The 19375-nt window shown below is 41.1% G+C and overlaps 1 protein-coding gene across 7 annotated transcripts in view; it reads right to left on the bottom strand.

The window, feature by feature from the left end:
• sema3d (sema domain, immunoglobulin domain (Ig), short basic domain, secreted, (semaphorin) 3D) overlaps positions 1-19375 on the bottom strand; it is a 354002-nt gene that overhangs the window by 143815 nt on the left and 190812 nt on the right. For all 7 annotated transcript variants that reach the window (XM_043714212.1, XM_043714213.1, XM_043714209.1 and 4 more), the window contains 2 exons: positions 13002-13121; positions 12712-12805 (listed from right to left, as the gene is read on the bottom strand). In XM_043714212.1, coding sequence (XP_043570147.1) covers positions 12712-12805; positions 13002-13121 — 214 coding nt within the window. The remainder of the gene's footprint in view (positions 1-12711; positions 12806-13001; positions 13122-19375) is intronic.

Genomic DNA, 19375 nt, shown 5'->3' with positions numbered 1-19375 from the left:
AAAGGATTAGATAGGGTAGACAGTGAAAGACTTTTTCCTAGGATAATGACATCAGCTTGTACGAGAGGGCATAAATCTATCACCCCACAATTTGTAGTTAAGACAGATGTTAGAGGCAGGTTCTTTATGCAGAGAGTGGTAAGGGTGTGGAATGCCTTACCTGCTAATCTAGTCAACTCAGCCACATTAGGGAGATTTAAACAATCCTTAGATAAGCACATGCATGATGATGGGATAATGTAGGGGGATGAGCTGAGAATAGTTCACAGGTCGGCGCAACATCGAGGGCCGAAGGGCCTATTCTGTGCTGTATTGTTCTATGTTCTATCCCATCGGGCCCAGAGACTTATCTACTTTCACATCTTCTCGAATTGATAACACCTCCTCCTTACTAGTCTCAATCCTTTCAAGTCTAATAGCACGTATATCAATCTTCTCCTCTACAATATCCCCCTTTTCCTGAGTGAAAAGACACTTATATTCCCCACTCTCTGCCTCCTGCCAATCCTCTATTCATGCTCGTACCTTGCCTCTAACACCATGAACTCTTATCTTATTTAGCAGCCTGCTGTGTGGCATCTTATCTGAGGCCTTCTAGAAATACAAATTTATCACATCCACTGGCTCTCCTTTGTCTAACTAATTTTTTTTGTTTATGTACATTCCAGCTCTATGCTTCTGAAAGCAAGCATTGCTCATCAAGAACATAAACCTTAAGATTAGCACAGGTTCTTTGACTGCATAACTCAGGCCTCTTCCAGAACAGTGATAGTGTCCATACCCCTTGACCAGATTCCACACCACCAGCTCCAGAGGTGTGTCATTATATTTCTGAACAAGCTGATTAGAAAGTAGCTAGAAATGGTGATGAAAGATTCAGAGAGTGTTACACATGATGTGAAGCTCAGTGGGTAGATAGAATTGCAATACATTGTGCAAGCTGTGCGTTCTTGAAGGACCAGTATCAGTCTTTGCTGGAGAACAACTCTACATTAGATGGATCTGATTTAACATTTATACTGGGCAGTTCTTCTTCACATTACTATGATACATTTAAAATATTTCTGAATGTTTTCACTAAAATCAGGTTATAAAGAAAATACATGTTGGATTAAAGGAAAGTTTTACTGAAAATATTTTGAGAGCAAATAGCACAGTGCTATTTCAGCGGATATATTATTTTATGGGGAGTCAATTCTCATTTTGCTGGTTTAATCTGTATAGGAAATATCTGTTGGAAAAGCACGCCAGTAAAGGAGCTGTTCAAAGAGCTTCTTCCACGGATGATTCTTCCAGGACAAGACATCCTTCTTTTCAAACACTTGAGCTTTAAACTAACAAGTGAAGTGGTCACCAATACCCTTGCTTCCTCTAACTGCCCCTGAATGGCACTGTTTACAATTGCCATCAATCAGATGGTGGACCTTGCCATCCGGGTTGGTTTGAATCGTAAAGTCCTGGAGGTAGATGTCACATTGAGGAATGAACAGCATAATCACTATTTACCCAACTGTCAGACATGCAATGACCATGGCCCATCCCAGACTGCCCTTTCTCAAGCTACAGTTCTTAAACATTCTAGTTATCCCTTGGTAATCGTCCGGCTCTGCATAGTTTGGAGTCAGCTGAAATGCCCTTTGAACAGCAGGAATTTCAAAAATGGATTGATTCCACTAATGCTCGAGAAATTTGACCAACTCTCACGTCGAAAGATAAACATATCTGTTTCTCTTCCTCAATCCCCTTCAGGAATCCAGGTGAAGCAGAGATCAGTAATACATTCTGTAAGAGTGGATCTGTGAGAGGCTGATGACAGGAAATTGTTCATATTGATGTGATACACTTCAAAATATTGTCAAGCTCTGCTTCATTCCTGCAGTTAGCAAATGGAACCAAATCCACAATCACTCCTGCAGTATTGGGCACTGCACAGACATGGACTTTAGTTTCACATTACAATAGGTAGGAAAGCAGTTGCATTGAAGAAACAATCAATTTACAAATGGATATAGGCAAATGGACCAGAACTTTACACGTGGAGTCTAACGTACATAAGGGTGAAGTTATCTATTCTCGTTGAAAGAACAAAAAGACAATTTACTATTTAGATTGATAGAAACTTTAAAACGTTTCAGTGCAGAAGGATCTGGGTGTCCTCATACATATATTACAGAAAGTTAGTCTGCTGGTACAGCAGGCAATAAGGAGGGTAAATGGAATTTTGACATTTATTGCTAAAGGACTAGCACTTTAAAGTAGGAAGGTATTGCTGGAAATGTACAAGACATTGGTGAGATCTCATGGAGTATTTGGTCCTGTCACTTGAGAAGGAATGTACTTATATTGGAGACACTTCAAAGAAGGTTCATTCAATTAATAGTTTTATAAGAATACATTGAACAGCCTAAGCCTATACTTCTGAGGAAGGGTCACTCAACCTGAAACATTAACTCTGATTTCTCTCCACAGATGCTGTCAGACCTGGTGAGCTTTTCCAGCAATTTCAGTTTTTGTTTAAGCCTATACTTGCTTGATTTTACAAGAATGAGAGGCGATCCAATTGGGGTATATAAGATGTTAAATTAGATTGACAAATAGGCATAAAAGAGGATGGTTCCTCTTAGTGGACAATATAGAAAAAGAGGACATAACTTTCAGGGTAAGATTTAACACAGGCAAGGAGAAATTACTTCTCTCAAAGGATGATGGATCTGTGGAATTTACTATCCCAAAGTGCAGTGGATACTAAGACACTGCATTCATTTGAGGAGGTGTCAGGCAGATTTTAAACTAGTAACAGTTGAAGGGCTATAGAGAGCAGGCAAGAAGGTGGAGGTGAGGCCGAGATTAGATCAACTATTAGTGTAATAAATAGTGAAGCTGGCTCAAGGGGCTGAATTACCTACTCCCGCTTCTAATTCTTATGTTCTTATCCTTCCTAAACAAGGAAACCAATACTGTACAAGTCCTCCAAATGTAGTCTCACCAGTTCCCTGCATAAAGGAAGCATAACTACACTATTTCTATATTAAATTCCCTTCACAATAAACACTAACATCCAACTAGCTTTCCTAATTACTTGCTGTACTTGCATATGGACCTTTTGTAACTCATGCATGAACACACCCAGCTCCTCTGCAGGGTGATGTTGTGGTAACATCACTGAGTTAGAAATTCAGAGACCCAGACTCATCCTATGGGAACAGGTGCTCAAACGTCCCCATATCAGCTGGTGCTATCTGAATTCAAATCCTAGATCTGGGATTCAAAAGTTTGCCTTAATGGTTCTGGTAGATTATGGTTCAATTTTGCTGTTTTTCAAATTGGATAAATAATAGATGTAAGGACAGAGATTTGAGGAATAGATTATGAGCTAGATACTGAGAGACCTGTTGGATATTTCTGATGTTATTGTACTCACAGTATGGTTATTTGATTTTCTGTTGCTCTCGCCTTAATAAACCTTGATTTGGAGGATGCTGGCTATATGTTCAGTGCCTCTCTGTGCTACTGAAGAACATACGAAAACTGCGCTTTGATTTTATTTGAGTTTTTGAAGAAGTGCCCTGTTTGTAAGAAGCTCTGTCATTATTCCCCCGAATATTGCTGTGGTCCTCTCAACATCAAGGCCAAAGCATCTGTCTGGAATTACTAAGGGCGTTTTCAGCAGCTCCCCCATTCATTATCAATTAGCACAGAAAGCCCCAGCCTGTTGGAGAGCTGCAGTGTCATTATTAATGACTGAAATGAGTAATTGCAGAGAGAAAGTTTCCACAGCTAGTATTCCAGCTGTGTACCAATAACAATGTTCTGCATATGGCCATCATTTGCTCATTACTTTCTTTCTTAGTCAGTAATTTTTTTTTGATACCAGGGCTACAAGTTAAAGTAACATTTACTTCATATATTAGAGACAAAAGTGAACAATAATCCATGAATTGTTCTTTAATCTTTGGTTTGATTAAACATTGAATGTTAACTTGAAGAATCTCAGTGCTGAGGAACATTGTATACTTTTAAAGATGATATTAAACTTCCTACGTCAGATGTAGCAAAGGTTTAAATTGCCATTTGTGTATTTTATTCATCACAGTGAATGCGCCCTGATGTGACTTTCATAATTGTGCAACAAATGTTACATTTGTTTTGTGGAGATTATGGAATTACTGCAGAATAATTGTGCTGACTGCAATATATGGTTTGAAATTGCTTGTTTTTTGAAACATAATCAGACTGTTGCTAGGTTCGAGACAGGAGGGTGAGAAGTGAAATGGAAAGATCATAAAAATTACAGATTTTTGGAGGATCAGTGCACAGACATAAAACTATCCCAACCCTTTCCCCTATGTTCAAACAGATAGAAAGGATCTGCAGAAGTCATTTATGGCTGGTAGCTGTTGGGAGTCCAAATAATTACCTTCAAAAGTCTCTGCTCAGCATGAGAAATGGAAAAAACATCTCATTATACCAGTGAAGCTATTCTTGTGGAGTAATAACGCAGTACGATATGTTGCTTGCCTTGCAGAAATGTACTGTAAAATAAGCCCCAGTACTTGCAGAGTGTCACTGAAACTAGCTCATTGGCAACATGTGGTAGATTGACTAACAACGTGGAAAAGTCACCCACCCATCACAGTCCTCCTGCCTCAGGAAAATACCCAAGCTGTGTTTGAAGTGGTTTACAGGATCTCTCTGCATTATGTCACTCCCTTCTAGGAGAAAGTGAGGGCTGAAGATGCTGGAGATCAGAGCTGAAAATGTGTTGCTGGAAAAGCGCAGCAGGTCAGGCAGCATCCAGGGAACAGGAGAATCGACGTTTCGGGCATAAGCCCTCAGGTCACTCCCTTCTACCTTAGTGAGGCAGTTCTAGTGGCACAATGGTAACATGCCTGCCTCAAAACCAGAGGCTCTGGCTTCAAACCCCCCTCAAGCATCTGATCCTCATAGGAGGCTCAGAATGTGGTCTGAAAGGTTAGTTATTGACCTGTAAATCCATCTAAAGTGTCACTGGCAGACAGCAAGAATGGGAGTGTCTGCTGTATAATGAGGAGTGCTCCCACTCAGACCTCTGGCAATAGACTACTGACCTTTCCAGGAAAAAACAATTTTTGAAACAGACAGAAGCACACGCTTTGTCTGATTACGTGCCACTTGATACAGGAAACTCTCCAAGTCTAAGTCATCACTGCAATGAAGAAAGGTTACATGTCCAGAGCAAATGCAAGTGGGATTTTTCACTTTATTTTCTGCCTTTACTTTCCAGCTGTGTTTTCCAGATCAATTTTCTGCGTATTAAACACAGACACAAGCTTCCACTTCAAAAACCACTCACGTCACATGTGAAAGAATTCATGAATAACCTAACCTGGAAATGAATTTTTTTTCTGAATTGCACATAAGATTTGGATTGCAATCTCTTTAGAAAACAGTAAACATTATGCATGCTAAATAGTTTTCGCAGGCAAAACTATCTGGAGGGACATGACACATACTTGGAAAGTGAACAGTTTGGCAAACTATATTGGCTTCCTCAGGATGATTACATTCAAGTCTCACCTATCAGCAGATTAAGATCTTGCGTCAAGGTCAAGTTTATCTTATTTATTTAGTTATTTGTGGGATGTAGGTGTCACTGGCTGGGCCAGCATTTATTGCCTGTCCCTAATTGCCCGTTGAGAAGGTGGTGGTGTGCTGCTTTACTGAATTGCTGCAGTCCATGTGCTGTAAATGTAGCCGCAAAGTCCCTTCGGGAGGGAATTCAGATTTTGACCCAGTGAAGGAATGGCAATATATTTCCAAGTCAGGATGGTGAGTGTTTTTTTTATATTCATCTGTGGGGCTTGGGCATCGCTGGCTGAGCCAGCATTGATAGCCCATCCCTATTTGCCCTTGAGAAGGTGGGGGTGAGCTGCCTTCTTGAATCACTGCAGTCCACTTGCTGTTGGTTGCCCCCACAATGCCAGTAGGGAGGGAATTCCAGGGTTTTGACCCAATGATTGTGAAGGAACGGCGGCAGTATATTTCCAAGTCAGGATGGTGAGTGGCTTGGAGGGGAACGTGCAGGTGGTGGTGTTCCCAAGTACCTGCTACCCTTGTCCTTCTAGATGGAAGTGGTCGTGGGTTTGAAGGTGTTGCCTAAGGATCTTTGGTGACTTTCTGCAGTGCATCTTGTAGATAGTACACATTGTTGCTACTGAACATCGGTGGTGGAGGGATGGAATGTTTGTAGATGTGGTGCCAATCAAGCGGGTTGCTTTGACATGGATGATATCAAGCTTCTTGAGTGTTGTTGGAGCTGCACCCATCCAGGCAAGTGGGGAGTATTCCATCATGCTCCTGACTTATGCTTTGTACATTGTGGATAGACATTGGGATGGCAGGAGGTGAGTTACTCACTGCAGTATTCCTAGTCTCTGACCTAATCTTGCAGCCACTGTATTTATGCGGTGAGTCCAGTTGAGTTTCTGGTCAATGGTAACCTCAAGGATGTTGTCAGTGCGGGATTTAGTGATGGTAATACCGTTGAATGTCAAGGGGCTGTGGTTACAGTGTCTCTTATTGGTTATGGTCATTGTCTGGCATTTGTGTGGTGCAAATGTTACTTGCCACTTGTCAGCCCAAGCCTGGATATTGTCCAGATCTTGTTGCATTTGAGCACAGACTGCTTCAGTATCTGAGGATTCGTTAATGGTGCTGAACACTGTGCAATCATTGGCGTTCATCCCACTTCTGACCTTATGACAGAGGGAAGGTCATTGATGAAGCAGCTGAAGATCTTTGGGCCTTGGACCTTGGGTTTGGAGGGGAACTCGCGGGGGGTGGTGGTGTTCCAATGTACCTGCTGCTCTTGTCCTGCTAAATGGAAGTGATTGTAGGTTTAGAAGGTCTTTGGCGAATTTCTTTCGTGAATTTCTACAGTGCATCTTGTAGTTAGTATATGCTGCTGCTAATGAATTTTAATGGTGGAGAATGTGGTGTCAATTGAGTGGGCTGCTTTGTCCTGGATGGTGTCAAGTTTCTTGTGTTGTTGGAGCTGCACCCATCCAAACAAGTGCAGAGTATTCCCTCACAGTCCTGACTTGTGCCTTGTAGTTGTATTCTGTCAATGGATTTTTCTATAATGCATCTGTTACCATCAATGGGACATCCTAACATGTTCATTCTATTTTCCTCAATGATGAACAATGTTGCATAGCTCAGGTGGTTATGGGACTGAATCCAAATTGTGATTCAAGGAAGCCCAGCCTTAGAGTTAACATTCAATTTGTGAAAAAACTGCGTAAAATAGTGAACCAACCAAAAATGTGTATTGTCCTGTTTTGTTGAATTGGTCAGAGTTCAGTTATTTTTATAACGTCAAGTCTTTGGTACTATGACAAGCACAAGACGAGAAAATAGCGGTGAAATAAAGCTCAAGGTTTGGTACCTGCACAAACTCGTTTAGTGCCCCTCTCCTTACTTCTAATGTCAGGAGAAATCACAGTGTGTAACTGCTCTGGAATCTTATCTATCTAACCCCCCTCTCCAACTGCATCAATGCTCAAAACCCTGGGGCTGGATTTACTCACAAGGCTGATCAAAGCTACACGTGCAGCCAAAGAAAAATCCATCCCTTCATGCAGTCAACTTAATGTAATTGTTTATTCACTTCTAGTCAACTCCACACAGCTCTGATGCAAGCTTGATCTGACTGTGTTCTGTTATTCTGCAGTGTACTGAGCAGTCAGTTTCCTTTGAAACAGTGCTGAAAGTACTCTGTCTTTGTGTGTTTTTCATAAGAGGTTCCGTCAAAGGACTGTCAGACATCACAGCAGGAAGCCCTTGTTAGTGGAAAATCTTTAGCATTCTCATAATTCGTTTAAAACACCAGATTTTGAACAGAGCAGAGCAGACATATCTTGTGCTGCAAATATCACAAGTCATGTTGTTCACTAATATTTGGAAGAATGTCTGGTCAAAATCATTGCTATGATAATGCAGAATCATTGTTACAGTGTGGCAAAGCTCTCATTACACAAGATGAGGAAAAAGATTCATACTAATTCATTTAAAGCAGACGGCAGTTCCACATAACTACTGGAACACATTTTTTTAAAAAATCATAGCAGTCAAACTTCATTTTAGAAAGATCCTTACTTCATTCATATCTTTTATCAACAGATAATCATTTATTAACATCAGCTTCATTCTAAAACTATCACCTGAATATTATTAGAGCGATGTAACTATACTTGTATCATACGTAACCAGGATATAAACTAAAGGGAATATGCTGCATCAATAACTCAGCCATAGCACAGAGAAAGAAACCACTCAGAGACACCACAGCAATAGTTATGACTGGAGCTATGAATTTGTTATTTTTAAATTTCAAAACTTGATATGGCAACAAGCTGAGATTAAGGCAGTCTGTTTGTAAACTTGGAAGCACCATTACTTGTGAGCTCACAAGAATTCCATTGCTAAGGTGGTCTATTTCCACCTCCATATAACCATCTGACTTCTGCCCTGTCTCAGCTTATTTTCTGCAGGATCTTCATTCACATTTTCATTAGTTTGATGCTGGTTTACTCCAATAAATTCCAAGCTGAGCTATCACATTCTACCCTCCCTACATTTGAGATTACCTGAAACATTTCTGACTATATCTTCGAGGTTACCTGCCACCTTCCATGTGCACTGACCTACACTGGCTTTCAGTTAAGCTACGTTGTGTTTGTAATAATAAGATTCTCATTCTTGTTTTCAAATCTCTCAATCACGTCAGTCCTCTGAATCTCTGTAATATCATCCAGTCCAACAATCCTCTGAGATATTTGGGCTCTTTTATGTCTGGGATTTTCGCATTTCCAGTTTTAATTGTTCCAGCATTGGTGGCAATCTCTTCAGCTTTTTCAGCCCCATGCTCTGGTACAGCCTCCCTGCAGCTCTCCAGCACTGTATCTCACTCTCCTCCTTTCATTTGTTCATTAAAACATCTCTCTTCAGCCAAGATTTTGGGGATCGGTAACTGATATGGCCCAGCATCAAACTTTGTTTTATAAAGTTCCTGAGAAGCACCTGAGAAGTGGTTAGCACTGCTGCCTCACAGCACCAGAGACCCGGGTTCAATTCCAACCTCGGGTGACTGTCTGTGTGGAGTTTGCACATTCTCCCCGTGTCTGCGTGGGTTTCCTCCGGGTGCTCCTGTTTCCTGCCACAATCCAAAAATGCGCAGGTTAGATGAATTGGCCGTGCTAAATTGCTCGTAGTATTAAGTGAAGGAGTAAATGAAGGGGAATGGGTCTGGGTGGGTTGCTCTTCGGAGGGTTGGTGTGGACTTGTTTGGCCGAAGGACCTGTTTCCACACTGTAAGTAATCTAATCTACTCACCTTATGAGGCTTCCTAATGTTGAAGGAGCTATGAAAGGGTGCTATTGTTGTTGTGGCATTAATCAGAACAGATCTGTGGTGGGATTTCTGATTTACAAATTGATTGTTAAAACTCAAAATGCATCTCTTCAAACTGCTGAGAATACTTCTTTGCACTTGGCCACAGGAGAGAGGATATGATTCAGAGAGTGAGGTAGGTCAGGCTGTCCTCCAATCACTGTGGTACTATCATCTCATGGTTTGTTGGGGTGTTGTCAAAAATCATTTACAGACAAGCGATCAATTATGTGGCCCGAGTACTGGTAACATGTTGATCGCACTAAGATGTGAGCACCCTTGCATAATATTCAGCAGTCATTTTATTTGTTCACTCATGCGATGTGGTGCTACTGACATTTACTGCCCATCCCTCATGGCCCTTTAGAAGTTGATGATGAGTTTCCTTCTTTAACCTCTGCAGTCTGCAATGTAGTTAGGGAGGGAATTCCAGGATTTTGACCCAGCAACAGTGAAGGAACAAAAATATATCTCCAAGTCAGGATGGTAAGCGGCTTGAAGGAGAACTTGTAGGTGGATGATGTCAAGCTTCTCGAGTGTTGTTGGAGCTGCATCCATCCAGGAAAGTGGGAAGTATTCCATCACACTATCCAGAGGAACCCCTACAGAAATGTCCTGGATCTGAGATGACTAATCTCCAATAACCATAGCCACCTTCCTGTGTGCCTGGTATGACTCTAACCAGTCAAGAGTTTGACCCATTGACTACAGTGTTGCTAGGGCTCCTTGATACCACTTGGTCAAATATGGCCTTGTGTCAATGGCTGTCACTGTCCCCTCCCCTCTGGAATTCAGCTCTTTTGTCCATGTCTGAACCAAGGTTGTAATGAGGTCAGGAGCTCAGTGGCCCTGGGGGAACCCAACCTGGGCATCACAGCAGGTTATTGTTGAGTAGGTGCTGCTTGGTAACACTGTTGATGACACTTTACTTTACTGAGAGTAGACTGATGTCTACTGGCTGAGTCATTGGTTGAGTTGGGATTTGTCCTGTTTTATATGTACAGGACATACATGGGCAATTTTTCACATTGTCAGATAAGTGCCAGTGTTGTAGGTATAATGGAAAATCTTGTCTAGGGGAGCAACAAGTTCTGGAGCACAAGTCTTCAGACCTATTGCCAGAATGTTGTCAGGGCCCAAAGTCTTTGCAGTATCCAGTGCCTCCAACTATTTTGTGTCATCACGTGGAGTGAACTGAATTGGGGGAAAGACTGGTATCTGTAATGCTGGGGATCACTGGATCAAAAACTTGTTACATAACCTTCAGCCTTATCTTTTCCATTGGATTTTCTGGGCCCTTCATTGAAGATTGGGATAATTGTGGAGCCTCCTCCTCCAGTGAGTTGGACAGCAGAGTTTAGATCTGATCTGTTGGTTGTGTGATCATTTATCTCTACTTAACACTTGCTGCTTATGCTGTTTGACATGCGAGTAGTCCTGTTTGGTAGCTTCATCAGGTTGACACCTCATTTTCAGGTCTGCCTGGTGTTGCTCCTGCCATGCCCTCCTGCACTCTCCATTGAACCAGGATTGATCCCCTTGTTTGATAGTAATGGTTGAGTGGGTAACCACTGGGCCACCGTGCCGCCCACCGTTGACACCTCATTTTCAGGTCTGCCTGGTGCTGCTCCTGCCATGCCCTCCTGCACTCTCCATTGAACCAGGATTGATCCCCTTGTTTGATAGTAATGGTTGAGTGGGGGATATGCCAGGTCATGAGGTTACAGATTGTGTTGGAGTACAATTCTGCTGCTGTTGATGGCCCACAGCATCTCATGGATGCTAAGTCGTGAGTTGCTAGATCTGTTTGAAGTCTCCCATTTAGTACGATGGTAGTGTCACACAACATAATGGAGAATTTTCTCAACGTGAAAGTGGGACTTCAACTCCACAAGATCATTAACAAGAGAGCTAGGAATGAGATGAGGAGAAACCTCTTTATTCAGAGTTATTAGGATTCGGAATGTGCTGCCTGGGAGAATGGTGGAGGTGGATTCGATAGAATGTTTCAAAGAGAGCTAGATATATATTTGGAAGGGATGAATTTAGAGGGCTATGGAGACAGGCCTGGAGAATAGGACTGGTGTGGTTGCTCTTTCAGGAATCGGTGCAGACACAATGGATCGAATGGCCTCCTTCTGTACTGTAAATTCCATGATTCTACCTCATGATGTTGCTTGACAAGTCTGTGAGACAGCTCTCCTGATTTTGGCACCAGCCCCAGATGTTACTAAGGAAGCTTTTGCAGGATCAGCAGGGCTGTTTGTGCCATTTCCGATCCATTCACCCATGCCAGGTCCCATCTCATTCCTTTACTTAGAATTTCAAGCACTTGATCCAACTGAATGGAACACTTTAGAGAGGAGTTAAGAGTCAACCCCACAACTGTAGTTATGTAATCACATCTAGGCCAGACCAGGTAAGGATGGCAGATTTCCTTCCCTAAAGACATTAGTTAACAGGATGGATTTTTACAACAATCGACATAATGGTCATTATTAATCTTTGCATTGCTGATTAATATCCAGCTCTCTGGATTGTTAGTCGAGTGACAATGGCACTATGCCACCACCTTTCTCAGTGTCACAACTCCCAGGACATTTTGGAACTGTAAGGGCTGCAATGATGGCATTAGCATTACACCTGGTGTTTTTCATGTGGCAAAGGGATCTGCTAGAGGGGGTAGAGTTATGGAGGGCATTGGATAAAGAAACATTGCTGTTTGGGTATGGATGTCAGACAAGCTCAATGATCTAAAATCTCTGCAATGGCTCTGCCTTCAGTGTCCAGAGTGCTCCTGCACATAATGGTCAGCCTTACTGACCCCCTACATAATTTTAGATAGATTGGATCCTTAGTCCCAAGGAGTCTGACGAACAGATAGGTGTGGGATTTAAACTGTAGATTGTTCTTAACTGTCTATTGTTCTGTGTCAGAGTCAAGGGTAAAGCTGTAATATTCAAACACAGCCCAGTCAAATTCTAAACTTGACAATCAAGATTTCTAGCTTCTTTTTCTATATATATCATGATGACGATCTTTACTGAAAATCAATGTCAGTATAAACCTTCCATTTTTATATGAACAGCTTTCATCAAATCTTCAAACATTTACATTCAGTGCTGATTGCATAGCTCAAGTTGATGACTATGAAGATGTTAATTAATTACAAATCAGGAACTTCTTTTCTTAAACTAATCACTTCTAGCTGCTGTTTCAGTCTGAGGAATTCTCGCTCTGTTACATGGCACTACATACTGAAGGGGCAGTGCTTTTTTTTACCTGTTAACACAGAAGCAAAAGGTTGCTGAGGGTCAAAGGGACACTTCAATCTTCCAGACTCGAGGCCATGTAAATCCAGGCGAAACACAGGCTCCTATAAAAAAAAAGATTACCTCTTCGAAAAAAGTTTTGAATGAATGAATCTCTTTGTATTAAGTGTGAATCATCCATGTGAAATACCAACAGGGTGTTGTGAAAATCCCTTTGAAGGGAAATGATGGATGATATTCATTCCATTTGCTGCTTTCCCTGCCATGCACCACTTAGAACAGTAGCTAAAATTACATTACCTCTGCCCGGGGTCCCAGCTCAATAAAGGCACACATTGGGTGGAAGGCTCCAGTGCCACAGACATACGCGTGGGTCTTGTTGTAATTATGAAGGACCCTGATGAAATTCGCACACTCCCTCTGTTCAGGAAACAGATAGAATCATTAGCCCGGGAATGAAAGCAACTGATTGACAAAGTGTTAGCCTCTGATTTCTCTGATCATTGCTCCTCTGAGTATTGTGTCTACAGAACACCACTGTTTTATTGAAACCTTCCCCTCCCCACCTCCAACCCCTCCACAAACATCTGGATTGATGTGTCTGCATCAGGCAAGTTTAAAATAGTCAAACACCAGTCACATCCCTAGGAAAATTATAAACGTAATAACATTTATGTGCCTGTGGCATTTTTCACGTTGATTATTCAGAAATTCTCAAATTATCATGTGTGAGAGAGTGGGACACGTAACGAGGCAATCCAGAGAATAAGACCACATAGAATTTTCTCATTTTAGTCTTGAGATTACCTGCACAAGCCACCGTCAGTGGGTTCACATACCAGCATCATCCAACACCCACGGCCTCTCACTGATATCAGGTAACATCAGGGACTCAAAATTGTGAAGGAAAGGAGAAGGTTTTGAAATGATCTGACTGTTTGAATTTGGGATTTCCACTTACTTGTTTTTTATGAAAACCCTGGATCTGGCATATGATTTCTTAGTCAAAAGTCAATCAACCCACCAAGTAATCCAAGCTCAAAGGTCTATTCTTTCTTTAATTCATACATGGAATATGGTCATCACTAGCTTGGCCAGCATTTATTGCCTACCCCTGAATGCCCAGAGGGCAGTTAAGAGCCAACCAAATCATTGTGGGTCTGGAGTCACGTTTAGGCCAGACCAGGTAAGTTTGACAGTTTCATTCCCTAATGGACATTAATAAATCAGATGGTATTTTTCCAACATTTGGCAATGGTTTCATGGTCATAAATAAACATTTGGTTGAACTCAAATTCCACCATGTACCATGGTGACTTTTGGAAACAGGTCCCAAGAACATTACCTGGGATCCGGATTAATGGTCCAGCAATAATATCACTTGTTGCACTCCAAATTCTCCCTATGCTCCCTTCAAGAACTAGGTTTATCTAGACGATGATCCCTTGAAAAATAACAACTTGTTTCCAGTCACAATCATGTGGCCAAGCTGCACGGACAATAAGAAATAGCAAAGCATAGATTTAAGAAGATATGGGGGACCTAGATTCCTGAGTATGGTTCTTTTCTTATTGAGTTTATTCTAAAACAAGCTGGCTGCTGGAATCATCACTTTATTCAGGTGAATTTCTGAAAGCTGGCTAAAAGGATTGTAAATTCCTAATAGCTGAAGGACTCCATTAGCATGGAGTTAGACTTATGGGATACTGAAGCTGAGAGGAGAGTGAGAGTTCTTAAGTGCAAGGCTCCAGAGTGAAGAAAAACCATTAGAACTAAGAGAGATCTGACTTGAAGTAGCTAGACTTAGCAAACTAGTGATCCCTGTGCTGAACTGCGAGTCCAGGATCATGCAATATTTGGAAGAGATTTGAAGGGACAACTTTACCATCAGTAAGCAGAATTGTTAAGAAATCCTAAAATTTGTACAAATGTTTAAAACATTCCTCAGGCCAAGGAGTTAATCTTCATATGTCCACGGTGGCACAGTGGTTAGCACTGCTGCCTCACAGCGCCAGAGACCCGGGTTCAATTCCCGCCTCAGGCGACTGACTGTGTGGAGTTTGCACGTTCTCCCCGTGTCTGCGTGGGTTTCCTCCGGGTGCTCCGGTTTCCTCCCACAGTCCAAAGATGTGCAGGGTCAGGTGAATTGGCCATACTAAATTGCCCGTAGTGTTAGGTAAGGGGTAAATGTAGGGGTATGGGTGGGTTTCGCTTCGGCGGGTCGGTGTGGACTCGTTGGGCTGAAGGGCCTGTTTACACACTGTAATCTAATCTAATCTAATCTAAAATTTGTTGGTGTAAGTCAAATGGATGTCGAACAAAATTTGAGTTAATGAGCTCAGCTTAAGAGTGCAGGTAACTGTTCATTCAATTTTGATATTTTTAACATAACCGATATTTAAAATACCATGTAGTTATTATTCTTTACTTTTTGTGTAATACAACCCTTTGGCTTTAAACAGTAAACATTGTAGTTTAATTCTTTTCATAAATACCTGTGTTTTAGGATTTCCAAAAATAAAGATTAAAAATGTCTTGTAGTATCATAACAATCACCAAATCTGATTGTTGTAGAAAATATATCCACAATGAGAAGCTTTTCTATTCTCCCCGTACTCACTTGACCCTAACGCCAACAATTCTTTCTTTCCCCTATTCTGCTGAAGCAATCATTTCATTGCTGAGTTATCATTCCAAAAACATATTGATCAAACACAATGCACCATGACTTATTTACTGATGCATATTTCTTTGAGCTGAGTGTATCAAGTAAGAAATTGCAAATTGCAACAGAAACTTTGATGATAAAATGTTCAGGATGAGCACAAAGTGTTGTTTCCACTTTTTCATACAAAATGCATGTGTACTTTTAGCAGGGAGAGCTGCATTGTGTTTAGAATTGAGTAGCTTAATCAAGCTCCCCCTCTCTAACTGAAGTGGAGTAAATCATCTGAGACTAGAGATCAAAGCTAAGAGTTTTCTGATCATTTTTGACACAGCTACTCACAGTATAGAGTTGCAGGGTTATAAAAGTTTCAGGTTTCTTTATTTTAAAACAAGCAAGAAATCATCACAATGAAGTCTCACATAATCTAAAGGAAAAGTTCATTAAAATGACACAGGAAAGGTAGCTTCATGTTTAGAAATGTTTGCAACACATTGTATTGGTATTGATGTAGAATATGTATCAGATTCTTTAGTTTATATGAGTTATTTCTTCATGCTTGATAAGACTGCTCTGCTCCTTGTAACTTGCTTCTATATTAATTATTAATCTTACCTCAAGATGACTTCTGTTCAGATTGCTGAATGTTAACTTCCAATCTACTGTCTTAGACCTTAGCAAAATACAATCCAGATGGGATCACTTTAAATTCAGGAGGGTTCATAAATATATTTTATCTCTGCACAATTTATTTTTCCCTTTAATTTTGTGTTTTCAAATTTCATGGCACGCAATAAAAGTGATTCTGAGGGTAAGCATTGTTCATTGCCAAATGCTACAACAAAGCATGCTACACAAAGTAATTATTGTACAGGTTAAACATGGATGGAGTTTTATGCCATTTTTTTAAAATAGGCTGGCAGTCAATTGTTAACAGAATGCAAACAGCAGTTAAGGGCTCTTAAATCTTTGAGCAGAAATAGCCCAATTTTGCAAGTCATGATTGAAACAAACTTTGCCATGACTTGATGCTCACCTGAGGGTGAGAGAGAATATATCTATGGCGTTTTTGATTTAGATTGGTTAAATAAAGAAAAATTATTGTCATTATTATAAATGTGATGACAGAACAGTGCTCAAGGCTAAAGCGATGAAATCCACTAACTGGGGCCCCATGCAAATTACTTTACAATGAAAATTCAACCCCACTTTCAGCACCATGCCCTCTGGGCTCGTGTCAACAGGGGGCTTGCCTGAAACTGCCAAAATACGTGTTTCATTAATGTGACCCCTAGCATGTAGCAGCGAAAGGTTACATTCATTATTTTATGTGTCACAAAGTCAAACTTTCTGAATGGGATTTTGTCAATATGGAATTGAATGTGGGTCCTGGGAAACCTTTGACATAACTCCTTTTTGCCACAATTAATGTTCATTTTTATGTTAAACAATTTACAATGATCCTTTCAATCCTAGATACATTCTTTTATAGAGGAATCCCCTTAATTGAATAGTATAATAATAAGAAAAATCATTAAGAAAATGTAAGTGCACAATATTTAATGTTTACCATTTATCTGGACTACACCATTAAAATACTCCAACTAATTACATAAAATGTGTTTCCATCTTACTTTTCAATGGGAAGTCCTTACTATCAGAACAGGAAAATGCCATTCATCACCTACATATAATTCCAGCAATGAACAGCTGATCTGCATTAAAAGTTGTATTTACTCCCTCCAACTGAAGAAGTCTGCTGTCCTTATCCAGTCTAGCCTACACCTCAAACCACAGCAATGTGGTTAACTCTTAACTGTTCTTTGGGCAAGTGGTGATGGGCAATAAATGCTGGTCCAACCAGCAATGCCCAACATCCAATGAATGAATTTTAAAAATTCTCAATAACCCTGCAAAGTGGAAACTACTCAAATGAATCAAAGGATCAACACAAGCTTCTAACCAACAAGAAATGATACCCTTGTCATCAATACTCAATTTCAATTTATGCATTTTAAGAAATTAATCTCTGCCGCACTCTTTCCAAACCCAATAATTCCTTTCCAAGGTGTGGCATGGGAACTATACACAGTTCTCCAGAAATGGTCTACCCAGGACGCAGTATCACCAGAGCCAAGCTTTCTTCCCTAATGTTATAGCCTTCCACCATAAAATCTACCATTCTTTTTAGATTAGATTAGATTACATTACAGTGTGGAAACAGGCCCTTCGGCCCAACAAGTCCACACCGACCCGCCGAAGCGAAACCCACCCATACCCCTACATTTACCCCTTACCTAACACTACGGGCAATTTAGTATGGCCAATTCACCTGACCCTGCACATCTTTGGACTGTGGGAGGAAACCGGAGCACCCGGAGGAAACCCACGCAGACACAGGGAGAACGTGCAAACTCCACACAGTCAGTCGCCTGAGGCAGGAATTGAACCCAGGTCTCAGGCGCTGTGAGGCAGCAGTGCTAACCACTGGGCCACCGTGCCGCCCACTTTTATGATTACTGGATAGAGAATTAGCTCATGGGCAAGAAACAGCAAATAGAGATAAGGAGTTCTTTTTCACGTTGGCAATCTGTAACCAATGGATTCCCACAGGGATCAGTCCTGGCACCACAACTGTTTACAATATATATTAATGACTTGGAGGAAGGAAGTAACTCACGTACTCTAGCTAAATTTACAGATGACACAAAAATAGGTGGAAAAGCCAGTTTTAAGGTGGATACAAATGGTTTACAGGAGATATTGTTAGGTTAAGTAAATGGGTAAAAAGCTGGTAAATGTTGTATAATGTGGGCAAATGTAAAGTTGTTCATTTAGGAAGGGAAAACAAACAAACAAAATATTATTTAAATGGAGAAAGACTGCAGAAACCTGCAACATAAAGGGCTGTAGGAGTACTTGTACATAAAATACAGAAAAGCGAGCTCATAGGGACAACAGGTAATTGGTAAGTGTGCCTTATTTAGTCAGTAAGTACCTCTTATTTCAAAGGGATTGGAGTATAAGACAAGGGAAGTCTTACTATAACTGTACGAGGTGCTGGGGAGACCACATCTGGAGCACTATGAGCAGTTTCGATCCCCTTATTTAAGGGAAAGATATCATCTCAATAGAGGCAGTTCAGAGAAGGTTGACTGGGATGATCTCTGGGATGGAGGGAATTGTCTCATAAGCTAAGGCTGAACATGTTGGGACTCAACTCAGTGGATTTTAGAAGTATGAGAGATGATCTCATTGAAACATAGGATTCTTAAGGGGCTTGACAGAGTGAATGCTGAGAGAACATTTCCCCTCACAAGAGAATCTGGGACCACAGGACATTGTATCAGAATAAAGGGGTGTCAATTGAAGACTGGGATGAGAAAGAATTTCTTCTCTCAGAGAGGTGTAAATCTTTGGAACTCCTTGCCACAGAGAGCTGTGGCCATAGAATCCTTCCGTACATTTAAGGCTAAGATAGACAAATTCTTATCATTAGGGGAATGAAAGGATTATGGGGAAAAGACAAGAAAATGTCAGATCAGTAATGATCACATTGGATGGTGGAGATGGCTTAAGGGCTGAATGTGGGTTTGCTCGCTGAGCTGAGAGATTCATTTTCAGATGTTTTGTCACAATACTAGGTAACATCTTCAGTGCACCTCTGAATCAAGCACTGGTGGTATGGCCCACTTTCTATAGTTGTTTGGGTTTTCTTGGATTGGTGATGTCATTTCTGTGTGCAGTTCTGGTCGCCTCACTTTAGGAAAGATGTGGAAGCTTTGGAGAGGGTGCAGAGAAGACTTACCAGGATGTTGCCTGGAATGGAGAATAGGTCATACAAGGATAGGTTGAGAGTGCTAGGCCTTTTCTCATTGGAACGGCGAAGGATGAGGGGTGACTTGATAGGGGTGTATAAGATGATCAGGGGAATAGATAGAGTAGACAATCAGAAACTTTTTCCCCGGGTACAAGGGGACATAAATTTAAGGTGAAGGGTGGAAGGTAT

The sequence above is a fragment of the Chiloscyllium plagiosum genome, chromosome 23, assembly GCF_004010195.1.
Source record: "Chiloscyllium plagiosum isolate BGI_BamShark_2017 chromosome 23, ASM401019v2, whole genome shotgun sequence".
NCBI classification, from domain to species: Eukaryota; Metazoa; Chordata; class Chondrichthyes; order Orectolobiformes; family Hemiscylliidae; genus Chiloscyllium; species Chiloscyllium plagiosum.
Note: the sequence above shows the minus strand (reverse complement) of the source record. Positions and strands in the feature narration are given on the sequence as shown.